The sequence below is a fragment of the Aotus nancymaae genome, unplaced genomic scaffold, assembly GCF_030222135.1.
Source record: "Aotus nancymaae isolate 86718 unplaced genomic scaffold, 86718_ANA_hifiasm-v0.15.2.pri h1tg000017l, whole genome shotgun sequence".
In the NCBI taxonomy this organism is placed as follows: Eukaryota; Metazoa; Chordata; class Mammalia; order Primates; family Aotidae; genus Aotus; species Aotus nancymaae.
In genome coordinates, this window is record NW_026988429.1 from 11,000,945 (window position 1) to 11,010,042 (window position 9,098).

Sequence of the window (9,098 nt, forward strand, 5' to 3'; positions counted from 1 at the left end):
CACTTTGGGAGTCTGAGGCAGGAGAATCACTTGAGGTCAGGAGTTTGAGACCAGCCTGGCAATATAGTGAGACCTCATCTCTACAAAATATTTTAAAAATCAGCCAGAGGCTGAGGTCAGAGGAATACGTGAGCCCAGGAGGTCAAGACTACCGTGAGCCACGATTGTGCCATTGCACTCCTGCCTGGGCAACAAAACAAGATCCTGCTACAAAATAAAATAAAATAAAACTTTTTTAAAACCATGAATCAGAATATTTCATCATTCACAGAAAATGGATTTTTATAAAGCAAAGAGTGGGCTGAGCACAGTGGCTCATGTTTGTAATCCCAGCACTTTGGGAGGCTGAAGCAGGTGGACCAACCTGCCTGCTTTCTAAATATTTAACAATTGGCTCTTTGCAAGCTGCTGCCAGTTGGCGCAAGGAGTTTGAGACTAGCATGAGCAACATAGTGAGACACACACACACACACACACACACACACACACGTCACTATAAAAAATAAACAAAAATTAGCTGGGCATCTTGGCACATCACCAGTAGCTCTAGCTACTTGGGAGGCTGAGATAGAACGATCACTTGAACCTGGGAGGTGGTAATTGCAGTGAGCCATGATGTATCACTGTACTCAGCCTGGGCAAGTAAGTGAGACCCTGTCTCCAAAGAGAGAGCGAGTAATATATAAGTAGTACTGAGTCCAACTCTGTGGAAGATCACACATGTGGTCTAAACCAACAATGGATTTAACCTATCGTGAATTCTTTTATCTTGGGCCCTAATTTTGAAGAAATAAATTAAAAACTAGTAAACTGGGCTATTTAAGAAATATTTACATGGCCGGGCGCGGTGGCTCAAGCCTGTAATCCCAGCACTTTGGGAGGCCGAGGCGGGTGGATCACGAGGTCAAGAGATCGAGACCATCCTGGTCAACATGGTGAAACCTCGTCTCTACTAATACAAAAAATTAGCTGGACATGGTGGCGCGTGCCTGTAATCCCAGCTACTCAGGAGGCTGAGGCAGGAGAATTGCCTGAACCCAGGAGGCGGAGGTTGCGGTGAGCCGAGATCGCGCCATTGCACTCCAGCCTGGGTAACAAGAGCGAAACTCCGTCTCAAAAAAAAAAAAAAAAAAAAAAAGAAATATTTACCTTTAGAATGATCCATTAAACTGAATAGAGAACCAAACCAAGGACACAATAATACTTACAGCTCACAGTCTAGGCTGAGAGCCATGGTGGGTAGAACCCAGCAACATGGCTTGGGAGCTGAGTAAGGAAGCTGAATTTCAGGGATTGCCTAAACAGCCCTTGGAATGTGTTGACATCAATAGCAATAGCTAACGTGGTTCCTGAGTCCCCACACTGTTCATTGTTTGTATCAGGGTTTTCCAGAGAAACAGAGCCAATAGGAGATACACACACACACACAAACATGGAGTGAAAGAGATTTTAAGAAATCGGTGAAGTGGCGTTTGTTGTCTGGGGTAAATATTTGGGGTTCATCATCTCCCGCCAAGGACACAGACACACACAATGAGTGAGTTTAGGAGGGGAGGTTTAATAGGCAAAAGAAAGAGAGAGGTGAACAACTCTCTCTCGGAAGAAAGAGGGGATTCCAAACGGGAAATCTGGCCCAGAATGGGAGTGCACCAAATTTTACAGGCAGGCTTCCAGAGGTGGTGTCTGATTTTCGTAGGGCCCACAGATTGGTTAGACCAGGTGTGATGTTTACATAGTGCTCAGAGAAGGCTGGTCACCCCACCCTAATCTTTTTTTTTTTTTTTTGAGACGGAGTTTCGCTCTTGTTACCCAGGCTGGAGTGCAATGGCGCGATCTCGGCTCACCGCAACCTCCGCCTCCTGGGTTCAAGCAATTCTCCTGCCTCAGACTCCCGAGTAGCTGGGATTACAGGCGCGCGCCACCATGCCCAGCTAATTTTTGTTTTTGTTTTTTTTTTAGTAGAGACAGGGTTTCACCATGTTGACCAGGATGGTCTCGATCTCTTGACCTCGTGATCTACCCGCCTCGGCCTCCCAAATTGCTGGGATTACAGGCGTGAGCCACTGCGCCCGGCCCCCAATCTTACTATGAAAATAGTCTCTCCATTTGGCCAGCACCATGTTGTCTGCTCCTTACTGCATATGTGGCTGGCAAAGAGAGGGAAAGATGGAGCCGCCATTTTGAATATGCCTAGTCCCAGTAGACTTTTCCTGTTGTCACAGCTGCCGGCATGCACCCATGCAGGCTTCCAGCTTGTTTGTCTGTCTGCAGCTCTATTTTACAGGCTGCTCTTTGTTAGAAAAGAAAATAATTTGGGGGCTGCTTTTCATTAAAAGGAAAACCTTACTGAAGACTTCCTTACCCACACTCTCTGCATAAGTAATTTCTTTTTAACTCCTACATCACTGGGTCAGATGATTGTAGGGGTTAACAAGTCTGAAATCCATAGCACAAGTCATCAAGATGGAAATTTAAGCAGTTGGGGTTAGCGAGTCTGAAATCCATAGCACAGGTCATCAATGGAAATTGAAGCATTTCTTCCATGTTATAGTCAAGGTAGAATTTCTTCTCAGAGAAACTGCAGTTTTTTCTCTAAAGACCTTAAACTGATTGGATGAGGTTCACCCACAAGGACTATCTCCTTTTCTACAAGTCAGCTACTTGCACATGTTAATCACATCTACAAAACGCCTTCACAGCAATATATAGACTGTGTTTGACCAAATAGCTGGACACCATAGGCAAGTTGACACATAAAATTAACTATCACACTGTCTGAGGGGTTTTTTTCCATTTCATCTGCACAGGCACCTGGATTCTAGCAGGTATTTTCTCCTTGGATCTGGGCACCAGTATATCCCATGCCAGGCCTGGCCCACCACGAGGACCACTGAATGCAGAAGTCCAGCTCCCACTCCCACCCAGGGCCAGGAAATGACACTAGGGATGGAAACTGATGTTGGATGATACGGCAGAAAGCTGGAAGGAGACTGGGACCTCAGAGTTGCTATGCCAGGCGTGGGCTGCTCCTTCCAGACATCTTCATCAGGAAGATGAATAAGCTTCTATTATGATATATAAGTCACTGGGTTTTTGTTTGTTTTTCTTTTGTTTTTGTCTTCCTTTTGAGACGGAGTCTCTCTGTCACCCAGGCTGGAGTGCAAGGGTGCCGTCTCGACTCACTGCAACCTCCCCCTCAGGAGTTCAAACTATTCTCCCACCTCAGCCTCCCAAATAGCTGGGATTACAGGCACTCACCATCATGCCCAGCTAATTTTTGTATTTTTGTAGAGACGGGGTTTCACCATGTTGGCCAGGCTGGCCTTGAACTCCTGACCTCAGGTGATCTGCCTGCTTCGGCCTCCCAACATGCTGGGATTACAAGCGTGAACCACCACATCCGGCCATGTTTTTGTTCTTTGAGACAGAGTCTCACTCTGTCACCAAGGCTGGAGTGCAGTGGCAACATCTCGGCTCACCGCAACCTCCACCTCCCAGTTCAAGCAATTCTCATGCCTCAGACTCCAGAGTAGCTGGAATTACAGGTGTATGCCACCATGCTAGGCTAGATTTTGTATTTTTAGTAGAGATGGTGTTTCACCATGTTGGTCAGGCTGGTCTCAAACTCCTGACCTCGTGATCCGCCCACCTCGGCCTCTCAGAGTGCTGAGATTACAGGCATGAGCCACCACACCCGGCGACAGTCCAATATTTTTAAATCAGCCACAAATCTATGCACCGAATAATGTCTCTCTCTCTGACACATACACATATACACACACACACTCGTGCGCGTGCACACCCACACATTGTTACCACTTAGAAGAGTGCCAGGCCCAGATGGTCTCACAGACGATTGCTTTCAAAGCTGCAAGAAAGCAATAACTTCAATACCTCAAAATTTGTTTCAGTAGTTAGAAAAGGACATATGCTTCCTGTGATGGTTAATTTTAGCTGTCAACTTGACTTAATTAAGTAATACGGTAGTCTCCCCTTATCCACAGAGGGTATGTTCCAAGATCCCCAGTGGATGCCTGAAGCCACACATAGTACCAAACCCTGTACACACCTATGATAACGTTTAATTTATAAATTAGGCACAGTAAGAGATTAACAACAATAATAATAAAATAAAACAAGTAAGTTAAGCAGTTGAACACAAGCACTGTGATGCTGTGACAGTCACTCCTAACTGAGATGGCTGCTGAGAGACTAGCTAACGGGTAAGTAGTGTATACAAAGAGGAAACGCTGGACAAAGGGATGAGTCACATCCTGGGAGGGACAGAGTGGAATGCCATGAGATTTCATCATGTTACTCAGAACGATGAGCAATTTAAAACTTATGAACTGCTTATTTCTGGAATTTTTAATTTAATATTTTCTCACCAAGGTTGACCAGGAGTAACTAAAACTGCAGAAAGCAAAACTCTGAATAAAGTGAGGAGTGAAGAACCTAGAGAGCTGGTAAAGCATTCTTTCTAGCTGGGTCTGTGAGGGTGTTTTCAGAAGAGATTGGCATGTGAGCGGGTGGGCTGACTGAGGAAGATCAGCCCTCAATGTGGGCGGACACCATCCAATTGGCTGGGGCCCCAGATAGAACCAAAAGGCAGAGAAAAGGCAGATTCTTTTTTTCTTTCTCCTGAAGCTCGGCCAGCCTTCTTCTTCTGCCACTGGACATGAGAACTGCAGGTTCCCTGGCCTTTGGACTCTGGGTCTTACATCAACAGCCCCCAGGTTCCCGACCTTTGGCCTTGGACTGAGTTACACCATTAGCTGCCCTGGCTCTGAGATTTTACGACTTGAACTGAGCCACATTGTGGCAACCCAGAGTCTCCAGCTTGCAGACAGTCTGTCATGAGACTTTTCACCCTCCCTGATCTCATGAGCCAATTCCTCCAATAAATCCCCACTCATATATCTATATTCAGTTGCCTCTCATATCTATGGGGGATGGGTTCCAGGATATGTTGCCCAGATTGGTCTTCAACTCCTGGGCTCAAGATATCCTCCCATCTCAGCTTCCTGAGTAGCTATATTATAGTCTTTTTTTGAGATAGAGTCTCTCTCTGTCGCCCAGGCTGGAGTGTAATGACGTGATCTCCGCCTCCCGGGTTCAAGCAATTCTCCTGCCTCAGCCTCCCGAGTAGCTGGGATTACAGGTGCCTGACACCATGACTGGCTAATTTTTTGTATTTTTAGTAGAGACGGGGTTTCACCATGTTGGCCAGGCTGGTCTCAAACTCCTGACCTCGGTTGATCTGGCCACCTAGGCCTCCCAAAGGGCTGGGATTGCAGGCATGAACCACCGCGTCCAGCCAAACTATATTCTTAAACACATTTTGTTCTGGCTTATTGCTGCTTACCAAATAACTCCAAGAGTTAGTGTCTTAAAATAATCACTATTTTTTATTGCTTTTTAATTATTTCAATATCTTTGTTAAATTTATCTGATGGAATTCTGAATTTCTTTTCTGTGTTATCTTTAATTTCTTTGAGTTTCTTTGACAGCTATTTTGGACTGGGCATGGTGGCTCATGCCTGTAATCCTAGCACTTTGGGAGGTCGAGGTGAGTGGATCACTTGAGGTCAGGAGTTCGAGACCAGCCTGGCAGGTATGGTGAAACCTTGTCTCTAGTAAAAATACAAAAATTAGCCAGGCATGGTGGTGGGTGCCTGTAATCCCAGCTACTAGGGAGGCTGTTGCAGGCCCCTGTTTTTCATTTGTTTGTTAGTTTTCTGCACTAGCAGGACAGCACTAAGTTCAATGCCTCTCCATTGCTGTGCTCTCCCTTCCCGAGCATACAGAAAATCTCTCTGCAGGCCGGGCGCGGTGGCTCACGCCTGTAATCCCAGCATTTTGGGAGGCCGAGGCTGGTGGATCACGAAGTCAAGAGATCGAGACCATCCTGGTCAACATGGTGAAACCCCGTCTCTACTAAAAATACAAAAAAAAAAAAAATTAGCTGGGCACGGTGGCGCGTGCCTGTAATCCCAGCTACTCAGGAGGCTGAGGCAGGAGAATTGCCTGAACCCAGGAGGCGGAGGTTGCCGTAAGCCAAGATCGCGCCATTGCACTCCAGCCTGGGTAACAAGAGCGAAACTCCGTCTCAAAAAAAAAAAAAAAAGAAAGAAAATCTCTCTGCAGTTAGAGGACAGGGGATAGGTGGCATCAGTAATTCAAGACTGTTTTTTCTACCTCTTCAGTGCATCTTTCAGTGATCTGAAGTTAAAACCCCTGAGTATTCACCTGATTTTTGGTTCTCAGGAAGGTGCATTTTTGTGTAGATATTTGTTAAATTAAAGAACCAATAGAAGGTTCAGTGGAACTTTCTATTCTCTGCCTTTGTCTCATTCTTTTTTTTTTTTGAGAAAGGATCTAGCTTTGTTATCCAGGCTGGAGTGCGGTGGTGAGATCATAAAGATCATAGCTCACTGCAGCCTGGAACTTCTGGGCTCAAGTGATCCTCCTACCTCTGCCTCCCTAGTAGCTGGGACTATAGATGCATACCACCACACTCACCTAATTTTTAAAATTGTTTATATAGATGAGGTCTCTTTATGTTGCTTATGCTGGTCTCTAACTCCTGGACCCCAGTGATCTTCCTTGGCCTCCCAAAAAGCTGGGATCCTAGGCATGAGCCTGGCTCAGAAAGCATGGTTTCCTTTATCTGCTCCCCTGGGCCCCACATCTAACCCATCTGCCTATGGTCTCTGTCTTCCCTATCTCCTGGCCTTCATTGCTACTCAGTCTATCCCTGGACCCCTGAGTTTAGCTCAGACTCTTTCACCTCACAGGTATTCCTAATACAGCCCAGACTTGCTGCTGGCCTCTCCTCCCCCTACCTTGCCATATTTTTCGAAATGAAATTAAATCTGGGCTGGGCAAGGTGGCTCACACCTGTAATCCCAACACTTTGGAAGGCCAAGGTGGGAGGATCACTTAAGGTCAGGAGTTCAAGACCAAACTGGCCAATGTGATAAAACCTTGTCTCCACTAAAAATGTAAAAATTAGCTGGGTGTGGTGGCACATGCCTGTAATCCCAGCTACTCAGGAGGCTGAGGCTGGGGAACCGCTTGAACCTGGGGAGGTGGGAGTTGCAGCGAGCCAAGATCAAGCCACTGTACTCCGGCCTGGGCAATGGAGTGAGACCCTGTCTCAAAAAAAAACAAAGGGCTGGAGGCTACAGCCGGAGTTCAAGCCCAGGCAACTGGAGGGGACCATGGCCAACTGCGAGCATACCTTCATTGCGATCAAACCAGATGGGGTCCAGCGGGGTCTTGTGGGAGAGATTATCAAGCGTTTTGAGCAGAAGGGATTCCGCCTCGTTGGTCTGAAATTCATGCAAGCTTCTGAAGACCTTCTCAAGGAACACTACATCGACCTGAAGGACCGTCCATTCTTTGCCAGCCTGGTGAAATACATGCACTCAGGGCCGGTAGTTGCCATGGTCTGGGAGGGGCTGAATGTGGTGAAGACAGGCCGAGTCATGCTCGGGGAGACCAGCCCTGCGGACTCCAAGCCTGGGACCATCCGTGGAGACTTCTGCATACAAGTCGGCAGGAACATCATACACGGCAGCGATTCCGTGGAGAGTGCAGAGAAGGAGATCGGCTTGTGGTTTCACCCTAAGGAACTGGTAGATTACAAGAGCTGTGCTCAGAACTGGATCTATGAATGACCAGACGGCAGACCACAATGCTTTTCACATTCATTTCCCCTCCTTCCCACGGGCAGAGGACCAGGCTGTAGGAAATCTAGTTATTTACCGGAGCTTCTTCATAATTTGAAGGGATACTCTTGGAGCTGTGAGTGCTCCCTGTACAGTGTTACTATCCCCTACCTCGGATTAAAATGCTTCCTCCCAACAGAGGATTCATGGAAAAAAAAAAACAAATAAAAGAAAAGAAAAAGAAAGAAATTAAATCTGGCCCTTCACCCCATTATTAAGTATATCTACCACATCAGTGCTTCTACAGGGAAAGCTACTTCCCTGAACACAGAGAGAGAGTGGGTGAGAGTCTCAGGTCTTTGAGGATATTGCAGACTTCTGGCTCCTCCCAGTCCTGGTGAATTTCCCAAACCTCTCTCTCTTTGTCTTGACACTTCCTCCCATTCTCTTCTCCTGGCGTCAACCCACATAATTCTGGTACAGCCCATTCCTTCCGGGATTAGCCCACTAGAATAATAAACCCATCAGAGTTTCCTAACCACCAACACTACTCGTGAACACACCTGTCACCAGGACATGAACTGTACCAAGGGATACTTTTCCCCACTATAATCTTCATAAACCTCCTAAATAAAGTAAGCACTTATAATATCCTCATATAAACACCAATAAAGGAATCTATGGAAAATGTGTCTGTTTTAATTAAGCTGCAAACGCTTCATCCTTACAAGGCATATAGAGTTGCAAGTCAAACCCATAGCTGTCCCCTACATTTCCAGACCACCCGCTCCTGACTGGAGCAGGAAAATAGGTTCTTGAGGCAGGGAACTTAAGGCTGATTCACACTGATTTTCTAGAACTAAATCATAAGGAAAACTCCAACTTTCCACACCTAAGTAACAAAAGGACTGGAAGCTACTCCCTTTGCAAACCTCACCCACCTTTTCTGTGGGGCCGATGGAAAATTGAAATTAGTTGCTTTCCACAACGAATCAGACACCTTGCATAGGGTGTAACCTTGGTAACTTCACTTCAGCCTCTGATTGCTTAATTTCTGCAACCAATCAGACTGATAATGGGCCACTAATTTATTTACATAGAGTGTACACGAAGTAGCCAACGGGAAACCTCCAGAGGGTTTGGGGTTTTTTTGTTTGTTTTTGAGAGGGAATCTCGCTCTGTCACCCAGGCTGGTGCTATCTCAGCTCACTGAAGCCTCTGTGTCCCGGGTTCAAGCGATTCTCCTGCCTCAGCCTCACCTGTAGCTGGGAATACAGGCACATGCCACCACGCCCAGCTAATTTTTTGTATTTTTAGTAGAGACGTGGTTTCACAGTGTTAGCCAGGATGGTCTGGATCTCCCCACCTCGTGATCCGCCCACCTTGGCCTCCCAAAGTGCTGGGTACAGGCGTGAGCCACCCAGC

The 9,098-nt window shown here is 46.5% G+C and overlaps 1 protein-coding gene across 1 annotated transcript; it reads left to right on the plus strand.

Annotated features, from left to right (window-relative positions):
• The first annotated feature begins 7,180 nt into the window (after window positions 1-7,180).
• LOC105707911 (nucleoside diphosphate kinase A-like) lies at window positions 7,181-7,858 on the plus strand. Its single transcript, XM_064377798.1, has one exon. The coding sequence runs from the start codon at window positions 7,224-7,226 to the stop codon at window positions 7,680-7,682; it is 459 nt and encodes a 152-aa protein (XP_064233868.1). The 5' UTR covers window positions 7,181-7,223; the 3' UTR covers window positions 7,683-7,858.
• The last annotated feature ends 1,240 nt before the right edge of the window (window positions 7,859-9,098 follow it).

Coding starts and splice junctions, on each gene's coding strand:
- LOC105707911 (XM_064377798.1), top strand. CDS start 7,224: ATGGCCAACTGCGAGCATACCTTCATTGCGATCAAACCAGATGGGGTC.